This window comes from Lontra canadensis, unplaced genomic scaffold, assembly GCF_010015895.1.
Source record: "Lontra canadensis isolate GAN:19392208 unplaced genomic scaffold, GSC_riverotter_1.0 scaffold66, whole genome shotgun sequence".
Classification (NCBI taxonomy): domain Eukaryota; kingdom Metazoa; phylum Chordata; class Mammalia; order Carnivora; family Mustelidae; genus Lontra; species Lontra canadensis.
In genome coordinates this window covers 6,480,174-6,503,258 of record NW_022631060.1, presented here as the reverse complement: position 1 = coordinate 6,503,258, position 23,085 = coordinate 6,480,174, and the positions used below count along the sequence as shown (strand labels likewise).

The following is a 23,085-nucleotide window of genomic DNA, read 5'->3' as shown; positions in this document are numbered from 1 at the left end:
AATTCCGACCTAGATCATCCTTTTATCCTTGGTATGATCTTCTAGGACAGGGGAGAGACTAGAGCAGCCTGGGAGAGTCGGGGAAGGGGGCAGTGTGGCCTGGGGGTTAAGAGCATGAACTTTGGAACGAGACAGCCAGAGCTTGAATCCCAGCTTTGAAACTTTCTGGGGCTGTGTGATCTTGGACTAGTTACCTAACTTCTTTAAGCTTCCGTTTCCAGTTCTTCAAAACGGGATGATAACTGAACCTCCCCTGGGGTAGCGAGGGTTACAGGGTGGCCCGCTGGCACCTGCACTCACTAAACGTGGGCGACCCTTCTCCTCTAAGCCTTTCTTTTGGCTCCCTTGTCCTCAGCCTCCCCCAAATTTGCTCTAGCAAGGTTGACTAATTGGCCTCAATTTTTGCCCACTCCTGCCCTTTTGTGTCTTGTGCCCTGTTCCAGAAATGCTTTTTGGGCTTTGTCCTACCTTTTTCAACCCTACGGTTCTTCTTTCCCTGAAGACGGCTCAGTGACACCACCAGGAAGCCCTCCGTGGTATTCCCTACTGCCATCCTCCCTGCCAGGCCTGGCTTAGGGCCCCTTATTAGAGCCTCCCAAACAGTCCGATGGCATTGCTTCTCGTGCTAGACTCCCAGCCAGACAGAGGCCTCCTTCCCTTCTGGGTACTCAGCAGCAGGGCAGTCTGCTCAGAGTAACCCACACAGAGACCCAAGTCCCCATTCCTGGAGTAGAGACAAAGGTGATTTGGGGCCGAGCAAGGCTCCCTGGAAGCCCCCTCCTTCCTGCCCCAGCTTTATTTTGGTTCTGGAATCATTCCAGTCAGCAGACTCGGTCCCCACCGTGCCCGTCCCGGGTCCACAGTCCACATTTCATGCAGTTAGAGGGAGGGAAAGAGGGGGAAGAGAAGGTGGGTGTAAAGGCTGCCCTGGGGCAGAAACGGTCTGGGTCTCCCCGGCTGCAGAGGCTCCTCCACTGTGCCCCTGACCTCCATGGCAGGCCATGCAGACCTTCCGGTGCCGGCCGCAGGGCTGGGCCACAGTTCTGCCTCCGGTCCCATGACTGGGCTCTCCCAGAGGCACTGGGGGTGACAGGTTGGGCCTAGGTCTCCATAGCTCACCAGGGCCTGTGGCAGCCCGAGAGCCCCTGCGTTGACCTGTGGGTGGCCCCGGGGAGCGGATGCTGCTGCAGGCCACCCTCCCCACCCCCACCCCTCAGCTGCCTGCTTCTCACGCACAGGGGCTGCAGCAGCCAGTGACAGCTGGAGAGTGTGCACTCTCCTCCTCCAGCTGGGGTGGGTGCTAGCCGAAGCCCTGGTGGGGGGCCACACGGTCCAGCCCCTTTTTTTCTGGTCAGGATCCCTCCAGGGGGCCAATCACACAACAGGGCTCCTCAGGCCATTAGGCTGGACACTCCAGAAGTCACGACGTGCTTGGAGTCTGCCCCTGCTCACGGCTCTCCTCTCTCCCCTCCAGTTTTCTCCAGATGGAGGAAGGCTCCCTGCTCTCCTAACTAACCCCTTGCCTAAGAATCTCAGGGTTCGCTTCTGGAACTTGACCTAGGACCCCCAGTGCCCCCTCCTCCCCAGTCTGGCATTCAAACCCTTCCTTCTCACCGCCCCCCCAATCTGGATGCCCCTAGACTTCCCTTCCCTGCCCCTGCTCAGGCCACCCCTTTCCTCCCATCCCTGCAGTCTGTCTTCTGGCCCCACTACCCACTGGCTCCCCACAGGCTGAGGCATCTCTCTTCCCAATAGGGCCTGGCCTGGAGGTATAGAGCCAATGCCTAATCCAGTGGAGACCAAACACAGGGACCTGGCTCTGGGCCTCTCGGGATCTCTGGGCCTTGCCAGGGTTATGGATGGAGGGAGCAGATTTCATGGAGCGTGATTCCGGAGTCAGCCTGGTCTCCTGGTCACTTCTCCTGCCCAGAGAAAGGTCGTTGTGTCCACTCCAGTAGGCTGAGGACAGTTAGTGACAGGGAAGTTCCTGTCCCTGCCTTGCTGGGGCTGGCTGCCTGCATGGGACACACTCTGTTCTTTTCCTGCCCCTCAGGCATGGCTCCCATCCTGTCCTCACAGCCCCCAGAGCTCTGCCATGGTGGCATTCAGCACTGAGCAGAACCCCAGGACAGGGGAGTCTTGTCTTCCGGACATCCTAAGGGCCGTGTCCTCTTCATGTCATGTCTGTGGTATCTAGCACAGCATCTGGCCCCCGAGACTCACGTGTTTCCCTGTACATGACCTCGCTTAGCACTGGTCTCCCAGCAGGGTGGGATGTGGAGAGCCCTGAGAGACCAAGCCCCAATGCCCCAGGCCGAGGAACAGGCTGTATGGGGATCTCAAAGTGGGAGCACAATGAGCCAGTGCCAGGCTGCCTTCCATGAGTCATGGCCCAGCCCCAGCAGGCCCTCTGTGGGAGAAAACCTTGGGTCCCTAGACACCTGGCCAGGCCCGCTTCTCCACTGCAGTCTGGACAGAAGGACCAAGATGGCTCATGGGGGCTCCGGCAGGGGACCCCAACATTCATGGCTCCTGCTGGACTAGGGAGGGGCATTAGAGCTGAGCATGGGCCAGGCTCAGTGCCCACCCCGGCCCGTCGTGCCAGCTGCTAGTTTCGCCGAACAGGGTGCCACATGGACACGGGCCTGCGCAGAGTGGCCAGCATCTGGTTCCAGTGCGTGGTGCCCATGCCGCTGGCGGACGGCCCAATGATGACATGGCCCACGTTGTCCCCTCGGCTGTCGCTGCTGCTCTCAGCCACTGTCACACGGAGAGACAGGTCCTGGGGAAGAAGTGACATGAGTGCTAGGGACAGGGTGCCAGGCCCCAGCAGGGGGCCAGGTGTGACTCCCTGAATCCTTACCCCCGATCTGCATAGCCCCCAGGCTTCTGTTGCTATCTCCCTACACAGCGGCGGTGCTGGACTACCAGGTTCAAATGCCAGCCTCCCCACGCGCCTTGCTATGTGACCTTGGACAGTGAATTGGGCTCTTCCTACCTTAGTTCCCCGTCTGTGAAATGGTAATTCTATTAGTTCCTACCTGTTCTGGGGGAAAAAAAAGGTTAAAATGTGTCAAGTGCTTAGAACAGCCTGCACACGGAGCATTTTAGATGTCTCATTATTCTTAATATAATCACATGTTGGACTCAGAGCTGAGGAAGGAAAAGAATGTGCTTGAGATCAAAGTGGTTGAGCTTGAAACTAAAACCCAGCCTGACCTCCTTCCTCCTCCTCCTCCTCGTGCTCCTCCTTCCTCACCTTCCCTCCTGGTCCCGAGAGGTCTCCCACCCTTGGAGGCTGTGGAATAGGGACACTGCAGCCACTGGGGGTGGGAGAAGAGGGGGGCAGGTGGACAGTCTGTCCTATAAGGGTGGCAGGAAAGCAACACCGGTGCCAACCAGCAATGCTGGGATGTTTGCCTGCCTTGGGGACTCTGGGAGTGAGGCCGATTTCTGGGCTTTCAAATTCAGGGGGGGTGTCAGAGTAGGCAGGTTCCCACAGCCCCACGGATAAGGGGCAGGTTTCGGCTCAAGGCACAAAAGGCCATTCTCACTGTCAGGGATGTCCAGGGACGGAAGGATATAGTGAGGGGAGGTGGTAAGCTCCCCATCCTCTGAGGCATGCCAGCAGGGCCACTGGTGAGGCACAGGCCATATCCTCTGTAACCCCACAGGTTTGGTCTGTGGTATCTGTACTGGGGCGGGGGGGGGGGGTTGTGGTCTCCCTGGATCACATGACCTTCTGAAAGCCACGGAAGTGTGGGCGGGGCTGAGCAGAGCCTCTGCTGGTAGCCTCCAGAGAGTTAGGGCCAGCACTGTGGGCCCTTGGCTTAGCCCTGGCTCATCTCCAAGGCCTTTGTTGCTTCTACCGGAAACTGTCTTAGCTTAGCTCCCCCCTCCTGCAAAAGCCTCCCCTGACCACCAAAGTCTGGCATGCCCTTGGAGGATTAAGATTGTCTGGGGACCTTCTGCCTGTCCCTTGTGAGCACCAAGGAAGCAGCGCCTGCGTCCCCAGCACCCACCATAGGGCTGGTAGCTGGTGGGTGCTCCGTAAATGCCTCACCACTAGAAAGGTGAGGGCATGAGGCAAACCATTGGCATCTGCAGGAGCCCTGAGCTGCAAGGTCGGTGTGGCTGGAGTGGCCCCAGAGTCCCCGGGATGACCAGGCCTGGGCTCCCACACCTGAGCCGGTCCCCCCCTCACCTGGAGCACGATGGCTGGCACCGAGAAGATCATGGCTTCGTTGAACACCGGGTTGGGGTCATCCCTCTTCACAGCCGTCTTCTTTTTGCTCATCTTCCTCCCATCCTGAAGCAGGTATACCTTGACAAAGGGGTCTATGGGCAAGCGAGAGGTGGGGGTCAGGGCCACACTCCCTTGGCATAGGCCTGCCCAGTCCTAGTGGCCCACTGGCTCCACACAGCCAAACCTTCACGGCTGCTACCATCCCCTGCCATCCTGCCATTGGGCCTTTAGTTCTTTCCTATTTTACAGATGAGAAAACTGAGGCTCGTGCATGGGTCAGGAGAAGAGCCGGGCTTGGGGCTCAGGCAGCCCACCTCCCGGCCCCCGCACGCACTCCCCGCCCACGGCGCTCGGCACACTCCGCAGACCTACCACTTCTCGTTCTATAATGAGCACAGACGTCAGCCCTGAGTCACCCTGTACCCGTTCTGTGGAGCCTGACTTTGAAATAACAAGTCACTCATTGCTTGTCACCCTCCACCCACTGGGTGTCCTTGCTGTACCCGCCTGGACCCTGGATTCCCCCTCCCCGCGAGCTCCCAGCAGGTCGGGCTCCAGACCCCCAACCCCCTGTTCCCAGTTCTGTCCCTGCAGGCGGTGGGAGGCAGCAGGTCCTGCCCGGCACCCAAACCATCCTGGGGGCCCCGGTCCTGTCTGGGATCTGGGACGCAGCCCGGCTCCTCATGAATTCTAGTTCTGCAAAGCGGGCATCCACCTTGGTTTCTTCCCCACGCCCCAGTCTCCTGCTCAGACTCCCGTCTGCCCCTCACGGGGGTTCCCTGCCACCCTCGCTGCACTCAGCCTTCCGCAGCCAGACTGCTTTGCCCGCTGTGCATGGCTCCTGAGCTCAGCCAACACCAGGGGGTGGAGGGGCCAGGCGCTATACCCCCACACCTACTGATGCTCCCGGGGGCCCCCTGCTTAGCAGGGGGGCCACCGCTCCCACCAGCCCACACGAAGGAGCTGGGCAGCCGGCCAGGCCTTACCTGCTGTGGTCTTGTCATTGGTCCAGATGAGATTTTTGGCTTTCACCACCACGACCGTGAGGCGCTCAGCTGTTGGGAGGTAGCTCAGGGACAGCAAGATCTCACCCACAGCATCAGCAGCCTGGAGGACATGTGAGTGACTTGAGGGGCCCAGGGCAAGGCAGAAGCTTCCTTCTCCACTGAGAACTTGTTGCTCCTGCCCTTCCACCAGGCACTGGGCCAGTGGGATTGAGAAAGGGACCCCAGTCCCCCATCCCATGAAGGGTGCACCATCCCTCCCTCGTACAGGGGGTGGGCCCGGCCTTGGAAGGAGGGCCAGAGGGCACCTGTCAAATGTGGCCACCCAATGCAGGTAGGGTCCCTCCTTCCAGCCCATGGAAAACGTTCCATGGAGTAGCACACAGAGGTCCCAGCGGACCAGGACGGGTAGACCATTTACTTGAGTAACACTGATGGTCTCCAAGCCGCCCTACGCTTATAAAGGTAAACCGCAGCTCGGCCTCTGTCTGCTCTGTCGGCCCCTTCAGCGCCAGAGCACCTCCCCAGCAGAAACCCTCTAAGGAGGAGAGTGTCTGAAGGTTTGGTGGTTGGCGCAGTGAATAGCAGTGAAAGCATCTTCATTCATGCAGTAAACAGAGTATTCCTGAATGCGGCACAGGCCTCTTTCTCTCATCCCCTAAAGAACGGCGGGGTGGGGGCTGTTATGGACGGCGGGGTCTCCCTGCGGCAAGAGGCATGTGTGACCCTCTCTCCATGGGCGGACTGACCTTGTTCTGGTCCTGGAGGTAGAGCCAGCCGCTGAAGGGCTGCAGGGGGAGGTCGAGGACAGAGAGCTTCAGCTCGACCACGCCCGTGCTGACCTTCCGCTCGTCCTCATCGATGCCAAACACAGAAAACCGCAGGCTCTTCTCCTCCAGGGCGGCAGGGTCCAGGGGGATGGAGAACTTCTCATCAAAGAAGATGGAGTAGGCATTCCTCTGGATCTGCAGAGAGAAAGGGACACGGAGGGAGCTCTGACTCTGGGGAAGGGGTGGCAGTCAGGGGCCTGTGAAGCCATGGTTGGGAGAAAGCACCGGACAGAGAGTCCAGAGGCCTGGGCAAGCGCCCTGGCTCTGCTGCGCACCAACCCCCTGCCCAGCCTCAATGCCAATTCTTCCTTTGGGGGTTTAGCTCTGAGGACTTTTTTTTAAGGTGGTCTCCATGCCCACCATGGGGCTTGAACTCATGACCCTGAGATTAAGAGTCTTGTGCTCTACCAACTGAGCTAGTCAGGCACCCCAGCCTTGGGGGTTTAAAGGCCCCCGTCTTCCTCTCTGTGGTGGCCAATCTGGTAGCCTGGCATTCGAAGCTTCCATAATCGGACATCAACGAATTCCCACACTCAGTGCCCATGGCTCCATAAAACCCTTGTGATGTTTGCTGAACTGGTCTCCTCTCTCTTATACCAGTTCAGCTCTGGGCTGGGGTGTGCAGTAAGTACAGAAAATCGTGGAGCTGAGAACCACTGATGTCCCAGCCCTTCAGAGCCTGGCCCTGGATGGCCTGAACATTGTGGGATGGATGGATGGATAGGTGGATGGATGGATGGATGGAGTGACGAGGTGAGGCTGGGCAGACTCTGCTTCCAAGACCAGTCCTGCCTGGTGGGTGCCTTTGGCCTCCTCCGAGGAAGCCGTAGGCAGGCCCCCTGGGAAGGTGCCCTAGCGGGCACAGCTCCCCTGTCCATTGGGGGCTGCCTTAGTTACTGCCTGGCAATATTCAGGGAGGAGCTCTCATCTCTGGAAACTTGCCTGAAGCTGGGGGGTTGCCCAGCCTGGGGGCAGCCACCTACTTGCTAGGACTGGCTAGGCTGCAATGCTGAGAAGCCTGCCTTCTTGGGAATAAATCTGCCAACAGCTCTGGGTGCACTGAAGCATACTTTTTGGTCCCTGCCTGGGTTGTGGGAAGGTTCCTCTGCCACTGCTCCCTGGGAGCCACCTTCCCCAGCCGGTTCCCTGCTTGAGGATCTTCACGGACTCCTTCCCCGTGGGCTGAAGTCCACCCCTGATCTTGACCTTGGCCTCCAGGCTCTTCATGATCTCCCTCCTCCTGCCAAATGAGCCACTTTGCTGTCCCCTGCCTGCAGGGGCTCAGGTTCCCTGACCATGCATTCTCTGTGTGTTGTGCTTTATGAGCACATGGGGGTAGGAAAATGGGAACTCCAGGGCCAAGTTCTGGATCTCTGGCTCACTTGCTGGCGTAGTGTTGGGCAAAGCACTCTCTTGAACCTCTTCATCTGTAAGATGCCCTCGGTCCATCCCACTGGGGCTAATGAGAGAGTCACAGATGTAGGGACTCGGTGAACCAGATTCTCAGCACACACCAGGCTGTGGTGGTTCCTGTCCACCAATGTCCCCCCTCAAGGAAGGTATCCGGAACCACCCAGGATCTTCTAGGCAGTCCAGGCCATCGGCAGCCTGGATCCAGGCTCAGCAGGGACACTCCATGGTCCTGAGGTACAATCTATTGTATCCCCTCCTCAAGGATTACAGTCCCCGTTTGAGAGATGGGGAAACCGTGTCACAGAGAGCTTATATGACTTATCCAAGGTCATGCTGCTAGGAAGCGGAAAACTGCTATTGGAACCAGACAGTGAGCTTTTAGGGTCCTGCTCCTCACCACCCACTGGACGGCCTCTCTTGGGTCCCACACATACTGGGCTGTGGTCAGGGACCCAGAGTGGGGGGGGGCAGCGTGGGGGTGGGAGAGGGATGACAGTGTCCACCACAGAGGGATAGTCAACTTCAGCGTGGTAAGAATGACTGGACACAGGCAGGTTTCTGAGGAGTCAGAAACCACTTGGTCCTGCAAGCCCGCAGGTTCCTCCTACTCCAGTTAGAGGCCACCTTGCCTACCTCAGAGGACTCCCAGCCATGGTGTCTGGAGCCCTTTTACCCCTAATCCAGCCTGGAGTGGAGTGTGTCTCATGAAGGCTTGGCTCCCTCCTGGCAAAACAGAGGGGACCCTTGAAAGATAGCCTGGTGTGGGAGGGTGCTGAGTGTCTCCCCCCACTCTCCCCACCCTGCTCTCGACCCCAGGAACTGACCTCTATGGGTTAATCGACAGGCTCCCTTAGCCTCTGGCTCCTGGTGGAGTCAGACAGGGGGAGTCACTCAAGGGAAATCAGAGGTCAGAGGTGTGGGTGCTTATTCCCTAGGTCCTTCTCTGCAGTACTGTTGTGGTCTGACCATGTGTGTCCCTTGACCAAAGGGCACAGAGCCTATCAACGTGGCCCCTCCACATGCCTTTCTTCCTTTGGGGCCAGTAGTCTCCCCTTCCCCTTATCCCTTCAGAAGAGGGAGCCACTCTATCTTTGAGGTCATCCTATACCCCACCCACACCATTGTTTTGTGTGTGTGTGTGTGTGTGTGTGTGTGTGTGTGTGTGTTAAAGATTTATTTATTTATTTTAGGGAACGGAGGCAGGGAGGAAGACAGAGGCGCAGAGGAAGAAAGAGAGACAGAATCTTAAGCAGACTCCCCACTGAGTGTGGAGCCTGACACAGGGCTTGATTCCACGACCCTGAGATCATGACCTGAGCCTAAATCAAAAGTCGGAAGCTTAACCAACTTAGCCACCCAAGCACCCCTCCCCACACGATCATTAACAGTCCTGTTATTGAGCTCTCCACAAATGAGCCAACTTGAACATGTCATCCCTCTTCTGCCAGGACCCTAAGCTGACCCAGGGGACAGGAGTGGAAACGGACAATTACCACACACTGGGCTGCTGGGGTAGGACTGCCGAGAACCGGGCCTGGTCCTCAGGTCCTTCAGCTCTGGGATTAGCATCTAAAGCTGCCCTGTGGCACCTTCCTCACATCCAGCCTGGCCCTGCAGACCCGCCTGCCCGGGGAGGACCTCCGAGAGCCCAGAGCGCACCCCACTTACCCGGGAGATGCCCACGATCTGCTCGTCGGGCAGCAGGCTGACGCGCATGAAGCAGGACTCGAAGCCGGCTTCTTCCCGCTCCAGGAGGTCCTTGCCCTGCAGCACGGCCACGTGGAGGGTGTGCGAGGCCGTGTCGTAGTCCATCCTCACCTCCACCTGGCCCAGCGTGAAGTCCTGCCCGAAGGTGTTGCTCACAGAGGAGATGGAGTTCAGCGAGTCAGCCGACTGCGACTTGTGGAGGGTCCCGTAGGGGGCCAGGTCCAGCTCCCGGCCCATCAGCTCCAGCGGTCCCAGCTCGCTGATGCTCTCAAAGGTGTCCTCAATGCTGAGACTGCCTTTGCGGCTGGGTGGTCCCCGCGTGCTGGCCCTTGGGGCATTCCAGGCAGGCACTCTCTGGGGGTGAGAAAAAGGGACACGGGAGCCTCACAAATGCAAAGGCATGGTCTTGTGAGCCTGGTCTATTCGAGGCACCTCTAGTTCCCCTTTTGCAGGAACGATGCATGCCTTAGTCAGGTGTTTTTAAAGATTTACTTACTTATTTGAGGGTGGAGAGAAAGAGAGAGAGAGAGAAGAGCACAAGCAGGGGGAGGAGCAGAGGGAGAGAACATCCACGCAGACCCCCACTGAACATGGGGCCTGGTGTGGGGCTCGATCTCACAACCCATGCGATCAGGACCTGAGTCCGATGCGCAACCGACTGAGCCCCCCAGACGCCCCAGGAAGGGCCTGGCTTAATGCTCTTTTGTGTCACTCCGTTTTCTTTCCCTAACCACGAGGAAGAAAGCTTTTTCTCAAAATGTTTAGTGATGCAGACTGAGTTCCGTACATAAAGATGTTCACTGCAGTGGTGCTTATGAAAAGCGAAAGTAGTTCGCAATCTAAGTTTCCAGCACAAGGGCAAGGGGTAAGAATACTAGGGCAGAGCGGTTCAACAGATGATCGAGCAGCCTCAAAGGATGTTTACCAAAATATCTACAAAAGGGGAAGTCTTCCAAGTTGGGTAACGTTCGCCCTAATATTCAAAATTTTTTCTCTAAATTGACCTTGGGATTTGAGAACCCAAAAGCCTTTGTGCCATCAGCATCTCCCAAGCGGCTGCACAGTCTTCATTACCATAATTTTTAACAGGCCCCCAACCTGTCATTGAGTGGATAGCTGTGCTTTACTTTACTGTCCCCCACTGCTGGACATTTACGTTGTTGCTTATTTTTCACGAAGAGAGATAATGCAGCATCAAATAGCTTTCTTAAAATCCTAGCTCAGAGGACACGGTCCTTTTGCAAGCGGTTGACCTATGTTGCCAAAATGCTTTTTGGAAAAGTTGTGCCAAAGTACAGTACCCCCCAGCAGAATGGGAGATAGTCCCCTCGCACCTCAAATGAATGAGCGTGCGGGGCCCCTATCCAGTAACAAATTCTGGCTGTGTTCTCTGGAACTCGACATGATGTTAGAAAAATTCTCTGCCAAGTGTCTAATGATGAAACATTCAGCAATATACACTGAGAGCCCTAAAAAATGTTTGTCCTCCCTGACACAGGAATTCCACATCTGGGCATCCACTCAAAGTACATAATCCCAAATGAAGACAAATTTTATATATAAAATATTCACTGCATTATTTATAATGGCACTTAGGAAATCATGGCACATACATAAAAAGGAACCTGAACCGGCCATTAAAATGATGTTTACGGGGCCCCTGGGTGGCTTAGTTGGTTAAGCATCCGACTCTTGGTTTCGGCTCAGGTCATGATCTCAGGGTCGTGCGGAGTCTGCTTAAGACTCTCTCTCTCCATCTGCCCCTCCCCCCTGCTCTCTCTCTCTAAAATAAATTAATAAATCATTTTAAAAATGATGGTTTATGACGGGGGCTCAACAATATAGGAAAATGTTTTAGGTGTGAGATAAAAAGAGCAGGGTATAAAATTTTATGTAGAAATGACACCCATTGTATAAAAACTATGCATGGAAAAAAGACTGGAGGGTAGGTTAAAAGTACTGGAATGAAATCAAAATGTTAGTGGTTAAAATACAGCTCACAGTTATTTGCCCCTGGGTGGTAGCATGTGGAGAGAGGTTTTCTTATTTGTATTTTCCTGTAGTTTTCACAGCATGGTTTTTATTTTATTTTATTATTTTATTTTTTTTAAAGATTTATTTATTTATTCGACAGAGGGAGAGAGAGAGAGTGCACAGCAGGGGGCTCAGCAGGCAGGGAGAGAGGGAGAAGCAGGCGCCCCACTGCGCAGGGCACCCGATATGGGGCTCGATCCAGGGATCATGACCTGAGCAGAACGCAGACGTCCAACCGACTGAGCCACCCAGGTGCCCAACACAGGATGGTTTTTAAAATTGAGAGCATTCATTCCCTCACTAAGTGTCCCCTGGTTTCGCACCACTGGGCTGTGGTGGAGACACGGAGTGGGACAAGGGTCCCTGGTCACCGGAGGAAGTTAACCAGGAGAGAACAAGGGACTGGGGAGGGAGGGGATGCCGTCTTGAGAGAGCGGAAACCTCACCTTCTGCTTGGCCTCTGTGTAGGTCTCCCCGTACTTCTGCTGAAGGTACCTGTAGTCGTAGTTTGGGAACGGGGAGGGGCTGGGGAAGCTCCCCGATGTCCAGAGCTTCCACAGGCTCACAGCTGCAATTCCCAGCAGTGCCAGGGCCCCAGCAGTGTAGACACCCACCTCCCAGCCAGGGGGGCTCTTGATGACTGCAAGGTAAGAGCAGGCTCTCATTAGTAGGCCCTGGGGTTCCCCAGTGCTTATAGACTCCCACCCAAGGAGCAGGGAGTTCAGCACTGACTTCCTTATTCACTGCACAAATATTTACTGAGCTGCTACTATGCTCCAGGCTCCATGAAGGGTGCTAGGGGATCCAGGATTGAATAAGACATATGTACGCTGTGATTTCTGCTTCTATCTCCTTTTCTACAAAAGCATCAATTTCTACCAGAACAGGATGGCAGTGGGGACTAGCTTGGCTAGATCAGATGAAGAGCTGTGAACGATGGTTAAACATTCCCTAGGCTTTGAACAAATAGGGTTAATTTCCCCCCTTTTGAGATCTCTGACCTTACAGCCTTCAAAAGACCTCTTGCCGCCAGGTAATCAAAGCCACCTTTTGAGGTCTGAAGGAAGAGGGAAAGGGTTCGGGGAAAAGAAGAAATGACCCCATTTTTGCCTCACCGTCATGTAGAACAACCCAATGTCTATCAATTGATAGACGGATAAATAAAATCTCCATCCACGCAACAGACTATAATGTGGCAACACAAAGGTCTTGGTTGCAACATACACCTTGCAACATACATGACCCATGAAAACGCCATGCTAAGCGAAAGAAGCCAGGCACCAAAAAACACATGTTGTAGGATTCTATTTACATGAAATGTCTAGAATAGGTAAATGCCTACAGACAGAAAGTTGGTTAGTGATTGTCTAGGGGGACAAGGGGGCAATGCAGAATACAGGGTTGCTTTGGAGAATGATAAGCAGATTTTCAAAGTTGAAAGTGTTGATGGGTATAAAATATGTTAAATCCACTTAATTGTACGTCTTAAGCGAGTAAATTGTATGTGAATTTTATCTCAATAAAGCTCTTATAAAAAAAAAAAAAAGGCTCAGCCAGGAGTGAGATGTAGCTTTCCGGCTGTGCAGGGCTTGGGGACAAATCCAGACGCTTAATGCTCTCTCTCCGCTGATAAGTAAAGAACTTTCCCTATCTGAGCCTCACTGGCCCCAGACATAGTAACAAACCGCCCCTCACCTGTGTTGGGTGAGCTCTCACCTATCAGAAGTGACCTTCTGCCGGCAAACATAATTCTCTGCACCATTATCAGGGCTGCTTCTGTGCTCAGTTCAAATGGGGAAACTGAGGTGTACAAAGGATAAAGAAATTGCCCAAGGTCACAGAGGCAGGAGGGGGTGGTCCTGGGATTTCAACTCTGCCAGCCAGACTGGAGAGCAAGCAGGAGTCACCATGGCCCCACCCAGCCTCCACCCCGCACAGCTCCGAAGCAGCAAAGCGAAAAGAGATGGGGAGGGCATTTCATGTGTGGAGATTCATCACTGCAACGTCTGATGAGCACCTACTGTGTGCGAACACTCTGGGGGAGTCAGCCCCAGGCTCAGTCCCCGTCCTTAAGTAGCTCACAGTCTAGGGATGAGATAAGTAGGCAAATAAATAGACAAAAACAGAGTGATGAGGACAATCCAGGAGGGCTTCCTGGAGGAAAGACATCCAGGTTGAGATACAAGGGAGGAGCAAGAAATGTGCCAGGCCAAGGCGCCAGGGACTGGGAGTTTAGGACAAGAGGAGGAGAGGGTGTCCAAAGCCAGAAGCATTCAGAGTGTCCAGTGGGGGAGAGACAGTGAGGCATTTGGGGCTGGGGATTTCCTTGCTACCCCTTCCCTGAAGCCAGGCTGTCCTGTGCTGCCACGCAGCAGCAGCAGTCCCGCTGGCAGTGGGAGGCCTCAGCCTACCCCTGCTCTCCTGAGACCCACCAACTCTAGCCAGAAGCCATAACACCAACGTACTCCGGAGAAGAGCAGGGCCAGCCTGTAGCCCCGGCATTTATCCAGCACACACATCCTATGAACTCCTGACCTCCACCTGCTAGAGGAGGAGAGCTGAGGCTGGGAGAGGCTGAGAGCCTGCCCAGCCACTGGCCAAAGGCCCTGGGGTAGGAAACACAGAGCCTCACCAGTCTGAGCTGGAGCCTTCCCACCCAGAGAATGGAGATGACCACCCCGCTGCCTGCCGCCACCCTCCAAGCATACGGTCCCGCCCTGGGGAATTTATCTTGCGGAAAAAAGTCCCAGGAAGTTTTATATCTGGTGTGAATCATTGAGGCTGTATTTATAACCGCAGAAAACTAGAAACAGCCTGCCGGGGTCACTGGGGCCAGGTGGTGCTAACTAGGGAGGGAAATACCGCTGGCCTTTGAGAATGGAAGTCATTAGGATGTCACTGTGGCAAAGCAGGAAGACATGTCATGCATTGCCAGAAGAAAAAGAGATGAATTCACGACATGGTCCAACCACACGGTTTTGACGTAAACATCACACAGCCTATGGACAAGGGCTGGGCAGGACCAGGGACAGATGAGAGGGGCGGGAGATCAGGACGGAGGAGCTGTGAGCAAACCCGGAGTTCTGACCTCTGTTGACAGAACATCATTTGTGGGCTAACCAAAACCACAACAGAGATCTACAGAGGGCCCCAGGCGAGCCCTGCAGAGCCAGGAAAGTTCTGGGAGTCTGGTGAATAAGAGATGGCCTAGGAATGGGCCTGGTGAACTGGAGAGTGAGGGCACACGTGAGGAGCTCTGCCGGGATGCTCCAGGGATGGCTCCCAGCAGGGCCAGTGGTTGTGGGGGCAGGCGAGCAGGTGGGCACTGAAGTCTGAGGTCCCTGTGGATGATGGGCAATGATGTGGACGATCCTGAGGGGGAGGATCCCGGGGTGGCTGAGGGCCTGAAGCCAGAGTCTGGTTGGCAGAGAGGGGGGCAGGAGAGGAACAGCCCCAGGACGGTGACGCAAAATGATGCCTATTAATGCGAATTTATTTATTCATTTTATTGCCTGCCAGCCTCGGGGATATAGGGAGAATTCCCAAGGGAAGCGAGCGCTCTGCTGGGACCAGAAATGAGGAGGAGGCAGCAGCGGCTGAGTGGCAGATCATAAAAGCTTCCTTGACTGTCGACTATTTGCCAGGCCCCTGCCCAGCACTTGTTTGTGGATTAGCCACTGAGACCCCAGGAGATGAGGGGCCGAGGAGGTGCTGGCGGCCTGCCAGTCTGGAGCTAGATCTGCCTCGGGGACATCCCACCGGTCTCGAGGGCTTAGCCAGGCGGAGGCAGGGAAGGACTCTGGGCAAAGGGAAGGTCACATGCAAAGACCTGAGTTGGCACTAAGCTCGGTTACTGAATCTTCCCAGCAGTCCTTGAGGGAGGCCTCACTTCCCCCATTTTGCAGATGAGTAAGCAGAGGCCCAGAGAGGAAGTCACTCGTCCAAGGCCATGCCGGGTCCTAGCCCAGCGTCCCCAAGGCTGTGTGACCTTGGGTAAGTCCCTCTCCTTACTGCTAAAATAGGGCCATTACTGGCATCCCACTGACACCCCCACCCCGGGCCTTATGGGAGGGCCCGGTGAGGTGACAGCTTCTGCTGGGACTCACCGCTCAGGTGGTATTCAGCCACGTCCATGGCCATGGTGACGCCTGCTGCAGCAGCCGGGCCTGCAAGGGGAAAGACAGTCAGCAGAGGGGGCTTTGGAGGGCCACCAACCCCAACCCTATGCCTTGACCTCCCTGATGCCATGGGCCTGTCTGGAGCTCACATTCACCTGTGAGGAGAGCTCAGCCAAAGGTAGGCTTTTAAATGGCACTGTCATTTTTTTTTAATTTAATTTTTAAAATTTTATTTATAAAAAAGATGTTACTTATTTATTTTTGCAAGAGAGAGCATGCACGAGCTAGGGGTGGGGGGTGGGGAGAAGGGGCAGAGAAGCAAGCTCCCTCCTCAATCCCAGGAGCGGGGATAGAACGGCCTGGGAACGGTAAACGCTTAATCCAGTCACCTATTAAATGGCATTTTTAAAAAATGGTGTTTAGGGTGCCTGGGTGGCTCAGTGGGTTAAAGCCTCTGCCTTTGGCTCAGGTCATGATCCCGGAGTCCTGGGATCGAGCCCCACATCGGGCTCTCTGCTCAGCGGGGAGCCTGCTTCTTCCCCTCTCTCTCTCTGCCTGCCTCTCTGCCTACTTGTGACTTCTCCTTCTGTCAAATAAATAAATAAAATCTTTTTTAAAAAATGGCATTTAAAGCTCTTTCCAACCACTCTAAGACCACCTTAATTTCCGGATTGCAAGATAAAAATGCAAGATGCCCAGTGACATTTGAATTTGATTCATTTTTAGTATAAGTATGTACCAAATATTGTATGGGACATACTTATACTAAAAAAAAAAAATTATTCAATGTTTATCTGAAACTCAAAATTTCCTGGGTATCCTGCATTTATATTCACTAAATCTGGCACCGCTACCTCATTTCCATCCTACCAACCCCATCCAACCAACATCCTACCCACAACTGTTCTCTGATTCTTTGCTACTTATAGCGTGGGCTTTTAGGGTGTTTGCTAACGCTTACTTCAAAAGCTTTTGTTTCCACTGGAAAGGCAAAGCTGCATTTCTGCAATATTCTATTATCAGTCCTTTCACTGCTCAGGGTGGTTTCCTCCCCACCCCACCCTCCAATTCCAAGTTTTATGAATGCTGAAGGTCTGAATCAGTTGTTCTAGAAAGGTCTGGGAGTCATACAAGCCATTACCTGAACCCCAGTGACTGCTCATAATTTTATTACTGCTGTTGCTGAGAAGTACTTTTGTCTCACAGACATGAGCTAAAGGAATGGACAAGGGAGGCTGGGATAACCCTATCGGCCTCAGCTCTAAGGGCCATGGGAAGACAGGACAGCCCCGCCCCCGCAGAGGTGGCTGCAAACAGGTCAGGGTGTTGGCTCGCCTCCCCGCCACCCCACCAAAGGCCGCTGTTTTTTCTGTTCCCGCAGGAATGCCAATCTAGCACTGCTGGATCTTCTGGCTTTTCATGACTTTATTTTATAAAATATTTTATTTTTAAGTAATCTCTATGCCCAATGTGGGGCTCGAACTTACAACCCTGAGATCTAGAGCTGCAGACTCTACTGGCTGAGACAGCCAGGGGCCCCAATCTCTAGGCATTTTATTTTATTCTATCTATCTATCTATCTATCTATCTATCTATCTATCTATCTATCTATCTTCTGGCTTTTTCAAGAAAAGCCAGGTAGGGGCGCCTGGGTGGCTCAGTGGGTTGAAGCCTCTGCCTTTGGCTCGGGTCAGGATCCTGGGATTGAGCCCCACATCTGGCTCCCTGCTCAGCAGGGAGCCTGCTTTCCCCTCTCTCTCTGCCTGCCTCTCTGCCTACTTGTGATCTCTGTCTGTCAAATAAATAAATGAAATCTTTAAAAAAAAAAAGAAAAAAAGAAAAGAAAAGCCAGATACCTGGATTTTTTTAAATGTGCAGTTTCTTGATTTTTTAAATGTTGTAACCAATTCTCAAAAAAATGTGAACACTGTTCAGCCACAGGGTAAAAGGCTCCCAGGCTGTGGCTTGGCTACCCTCTTTGCAACCCCTGGAAGGATTCTGTGGGTTCCCTTGGGGATTGGAGTCTAATCAGAAGGTAAGCATTTTCTTGAATCCTGGGGTTCTCCCCAGTCTGTGGCTCTACAGCCCAGAAGTCTGGTTCTGACGGGGTTATCCAGCACATGGGGGAGTGCCAGAAGCCCCAGGGCAGGAGGCCTGGAGAAACAGGGCAAAACAGAGCCCTGGGGCAAAGCTCTGTTAGGTGCGGGGACAGCTCCTTGCTCCCAGCTCTGCCGATGGTGATCCAGTGAGAGGTGGGTCTTTCACGGTGGTAGAAAGGAGGCTTATCCGGGAAGGCTTCACCTATGCTGACCCGAAGAGGGAGCTCACTCCTGGGACCCTGGGCTGTAGACCTGGATGACAGTTAGCCTCGCTGAGCACTCCGTAGGCCCGAGAGCATGATTCTAAGCATTTTGCTTATATATTACCTCATTTAATCCTCTAACCACCCCAGGAGGTAGATACTATTATCATCTCCAGTTTGCAGAGGAAGAGTCATGAGGCCCGAGGGGAAAATCATTTGCCCCAGACCACACGGGGCTAAGAAACCGGTCCACCCAGGCCCTCTGGCTCCATACTCCTAACCTTTGTGCCTTACTCCAGACGGGCATATGGTTTCAAAACTTTCCTGAGAACGTGCAGGCCAAACCGGTCCCTGTGGACAAATCCAAGGTGGCCCTAGTTCCTGGCAGAACGGGGTCTGGACACACCAACACACATATGTTAAGGGGTACACACCTGTCCCAGCCTTGCTGGGAATCCAATGCCATCAGCTTTCTTTCCTGCTTACTTGGCACAAGCTGACTTCCAGAGTGAGGCTTCACGGGGATAGCCAGTGCTAGCAGCAGGCTAGCGTGGACGGGGTACATCCCCGTGGCAAGTACCACCTGGTATGGGACAGAACCCCGTATCTGCTGTGCCAGACTTAGAGCTGTGGAGGGGCCCCCAGCCCTCCAAGGCTGGTCCAGCTCCAAACCCCGACTATCACACTGCCCACTCTTCCCAAACCCCTTGCCCGGGAGCTGTAGTTTCAGTGAACATGTGGATGATTTGAGGCACACCCAAGCCCCAAGCTTCTGCAGTGGCCCCCAGAGAGGTAGCAGAAGTCTGACTGAATCTGCCTAGACGGAGGGAGGGAAGGAGGAGAAAACTGGGCTGGGGGAGGAGGTGGGCAGCCTGAGCACAGTTCTGAATCTCAGCTCTGCCCCCTGACTAGCTCTGAGCCTCAGTCATCCCATCTGTAAAATGGGGCTCATGACTGCCTTATCGGGGTGCTAGGAGGGCAGACTAAGAAGTGTAGTCTGGCTTGGTAAACATTAGCTGCTGTGGTTACCAGCCTGACAATCGTCCCAAAGGCCCCCTAACTAAGCCCTCGTTTGAGCAGTAGAATCGTGTGGGCAGTAAGCTCGATTTACAGCTTCCCTTAAAAAATGAAGAGATCTAGGGGCCGGTGGGTTGGTCTCCCCTGACCCCTGCAAAAATGCCAAAGCTGGAATGGAGTAGGCTCTGCCCCTTGGGAAGGGCATTTGTTCTTCAAGCCCGGCCCCTCCGATCCCTCCACTCACTTCCAGAACCTGCTGGCCCCTGGAGCGCATCTCCATTCATGGCTCTTGGATGAACAGTGAGAGATTTAGAAAGGTTCAGGAATCTGCCCAAAGCCACACAGCCAGCAGTGGGAGAGCTGGTCCTGGGCAGCCACCCCTGCTGCCCCGTCCGGTGCCTCTTCCACCAGTAGCCACAGCCCCCAAGGACTTCACAGGTGTCTTCTCCAACATCTCCCACAAGACCCCTGTGGGATATCCTATCATTAACCTCGTTCCACAGAGGAGGAAGAAGAGGCTCAGAGAAGGGCATAAATTTGTCCAAAGTCACCCAACCAGGAAGCAGGGAGCAGAGACTGAGCTAACTGTGTAGTGAGTGCCCTTCTGCATGGCTTTCCTCCCTAGTGCTGGCCCCCTCGCCCCCCTCATCTCACCGACTACAGCCTCGGCAAGCAGGCTCCCACCGCCGCCTGGCTGGAGGTCCTCTGGGCAGAGGGGCTGTGGCTTAGGCCGTCTGCTGACAAGCCATGTCAGGAAGCCAGGGCAGCCTATGATAGAACTCCCTCGAGCTTCTGATACAGAGGAAGTGGGCACACCAGGGATGAGCCAGAGCTGTCCCAAACTCACACCCAACCTCCTCAGATCCACGTCCCCTTCCAGGCACCCTTTCCCATCCATCCATTCTACTCATTCTGGTCCCAGCCCCCCCATCCCGAATCCAAAACTGCATAGGGCTTGCTCACTGGAAACAGCTTTAGGTTCAAATCCAGACTTAATCAGACCTACGTGGCAGTGGCTCCCGACTGCTGCAAGCATTGCACTTCATACCTGCGAAATGCTCAGCACAGAGCCTGGCCTGGCCGAGGCTCGCGATACAGCCATGACGCTTGGCTGGATGAACGGGTCCCTGTTTTAAAGATGAGGAAGCGGGAGCCCCAGGTCACTCAGCATTTGAGTAGCAACACTGGGACTGGTGCCAAGGTGTGATGGATCCGGGCCTGGGCTCTTGGCCCTGATGCCACCTCCTGACCAGGCCTTTCAGGGGGTGGAGGTGGGTGGAAAGAACTGTCACTGGCCTTACTGGAATCTGACCACAGTCGAGGCCCCCTCCTGGGCTTGTCGGAGGAATGGCTTTCCAGGAATTTTGTGCCTCTCCAGGGGAAAGGGGCCCCGTGTCTCTGCTTCCCCCACCCCATTTCCTTGCTCACTGTGAGCCCACATCACATTTGTGGCTCACAAGGTGTTGCCTGTCCCCCCACCCCCGCGGTCATCAGATATTAGGAAGGATTCCGATGTGGGCACAGGGCAGTCCTCACCTCCCAGGCTGTAAACCTCTTTAGGATCTTTAGGTTTGAAATCTTTTTCAAGTGCTTCCCTCCTCCCGCCCCCGAAATAACCATATCCTGCTACCATCCCCCTAAAGCCTACAGAAACCGCAGGGCAGACTGGCTAGGGTGGCGGCTGCTGGCGTCTACTGGGTACCTACTATGTGCTGGGCACCGTACCAAGGACTCGCCGTGTTTTATTTCAGCAAGTCCCTCCCTGCTGCCCTCTGAGGGGGTGCTACTCTGCCCATTGTACTGGTAAGAAAACTGACCCGCCAGAAATGACTTGCCCAGCGTCACCATAGCCGACAAGACGGAGAATCCAAGCTTGAACCCCAGACTGGGAACCTGCTCTCTCCCAAGCTAGGGGAAGGTTCTGGATTTCAGAGTGGGAAGGCAGGGGGCTTAGGTACTTGTCTTGACCTTTCTCCAGGCTGGCTGGGTTAACTTGGCTGGAACTCCTGTCTGCTTTGAGCCTCAGTTTCCCCATTTCTAGTAAGAAGCACAACAGCCGCTGCCCTCCTAACCTGCTCCCCTCCCTAGCTTGGAGAAGGAGCCGACATTCCTGGGTGAAGGTTTCCCAGTCGCTCTGGGGTGGCCCTAATGACGGGGGAGGGGGGCACGCTGTCATGCAGCCCTGGAAGAGGAATCACCAGGAGGGCTGGCTCAGGGCTCCTCCACCCACAGGCCTGGCTCCAGGTCCCCATGCTGGGCCCCACTCCCACCCCTCAGCAGCCAATTCTACAGTCCGAGGCCCTGAGACGCGGCAAGCTTCCTCTTGCAAAGAGCAGCGGTATCAGAGGTTCCCAAGAGCCCCCGCAAAGCCCCAGACCCAGGCCGTTGACGCGGGACGAGGCTGAGGATCCTCTCCCGAGCTCCCCGGGCCTCCTGGCGACGCGGTGCGACCTGCCTCTCCGGATCGGAGCATTTTCTGAAGACCCAGCACCCCTGCCGCGGGAACCCCCCAGGGTTTATGGGGACCCGAGAGCCGGGGACTGAGCCGGAAGAGTCGGGAGAGGGTGTGAGGTGGGGCAGGGGGCAGTGGGGCCAGTCAGGACGCTGAGTGTGAAAGTGAGGGGCGCTCGCGCAGCGCGGGCGCCGGGGAGGCGTGTAAATGCCCGGGTGAGTCGCGTGTGTGCACACGCGGGACGGGCGTGCGGGCGCGATATGATGCGCAGTGCGCGAAGTGGCCGGGCCGGGGAAGGGCGCCCGGCGCGCTCTGTGCCCGGCGTGCGTGTGCAAGCGCGGCGCGGCGCGGGTGTGCAGAGTGCGCGGAGGCCGGGGTCCGCGGCGCTAACAGGGGGCGCCGCGTGCGTCCCCGCGCGGGACCGGATCCGGGTGGTGCGCGGGGGCGGCCGGGTGCTACTCACCCGGGCTCCGCGGAGGGGCCGCCTCTCGGCTCCCGCTCGGGCTCCTGACTCCCGGCTCCCGGCTCGCGGCTCGCGGCTCCCGGCTCCCGGCCGGCCTCCTGCAGCGCGCACGCACCGGCGCCAGGCCCGGCCGTCTCCCGCAACGCCACCCCTGCAGTGTCGCCCGGCGGCCCCTTCGGAGGAGCGCGGCTCGGGCCGGGGGCTCAGCCGGGCCGGGGCGGCGCACGGGAGCTGCGCCGCAGTCCGGGCACGCTCCCAGGAGCCCGCCGCGCGCTCCCTCGCGCTCGCCCGCCCCCCTCCCGCTCCCTCTTTTAATTTAAAGTGACAACCACGAGCGCTCTCTCCGCTCCCGGGAGCCACGCGCCGCTTCCGGGGTCTGAGCCCAAGATCCCCAAGCGCACCCGGCAGTCCCGGGAGGTCGCCCGAGGCCGAGCGCAGCCCCTCACTTCCCAGGTCGGGGGACGAGGGTCGGCTGGGGGATGTGCTCTCCAGTGGCTTTGAGAGGCAGGCGGAGTACTGGACGCAAAGTGGGCAGGCCCGGGTTCCAGCCCCAGCCTGCGGCGCCCCAGGTTATCCTATTCCCTTTCTGGGCCTCAGTTTCTTTTTCCGTGAAACCGGCCTGATATTGCGCGCCTCCTGGACACCGGTGAGAGAACAGGTGGAACAGCGGGAGGTTTCCCAAGGCGCTGAATGGATAATCACCCCTCCCATCGTAACTGGGCTTTTGGGCAGGCCAACATCATCTCCATGCTCACAACGACCTAATGGGGTCGTGGTCACACCATTTTTTACATGAGCCGACAAGCTTCAAAGAGGTGCAATGACCTTCCCAAGGTCACAGAGCCAAAGGTCAGGGCCAAGACTTGAACCTACATCTATGTGATTTCAAAGCCCATGATCTTAACCTCTTAGAGGTCGTGCTTTCCTCCCAAAGGGATGAATGAATCATTCAGGAGCTATTTATGACGCCCCCGCTGGACTCTAGGCAGAGTGCCAGGTGTGGGCGATCTTCCTTGTTCCCAGAACAGGGGGACAGGTCCCCACCCTACCCTCGCAGTCTGGCAGGGAGGCACGCACGCATCAGGAGGGGCCTGGGTGTGTGTGGGAAGATGCCACCTGCCACGGCACAGTGATCAAGAGAGCAGGCCTGGGGGCACCTGGGAAATCCTGCAGGAGACCTGGAGGACCTGATATGAGGTGAAGAAGAGGGGCATCTCAGTGGGGAATACGTGTGTATCATCTATCTGGGCTTTTGGTGCTGAGAGTAACCTGTGGGCACTGACCTCTCAGTAGAAGGCGGGTCTGTGCTAGGGCCCGGGGGTGGCTCAGTGGGTTAAGCCTCTGCCTTCAGCTCAGGTCGTGATCTTGGGTCTTGGGATCAACTCTGGCATCCGGCTCTCTACTCAGCGGGTTGCCTGCTTCCCGGCCCCGCCTGCCTCTCTGCCTACTTGTGATCTCTCTATGTCAAATAAATAAATAAAATCTAAAAAAAAAAAAAA

The 23,085-nt window shown here is 55.7% G+C and overlaps 1 protein-coding gene across 1 annotated transcript; it reads right to left on the bottom strand.

Moving 5' to 3' along the window:
- Positions 1 to 998: 998 nt before the first annotated feature.
- Positions 999 to 21,859, bottom strand: SYT12 (synaptotagmin 12). Its single transcript, XM_032879595.1, has 8 exons — positions 21,587 to 21,859; positions 15,341 to 15,400; positions 11,681 to 11,874; positions 9,162 to 9,554; positions 6,000 to 6,215; positions 5,233 to 5,353; positions 4,205 to 4,338; positions 999 to 2,782 (listed from the first exon to the last, which is right to left on the bottom strand). Exons 2-8 carry the CDS (start codon positions 15,372 to 15,374, stop codon positions 2,609 to 2,611), a joined length of 1,266 nt encoding a protein of 421 aa, XP_032735486.1. The 5' UTR covers positions 15,375 to 15,400; positions 21,587 to 21,859; the 3' UTR covers positions 999 to 2,608.
- Positions 21,860 to 23,085: the final 1,226 nt, after the last annotated feature.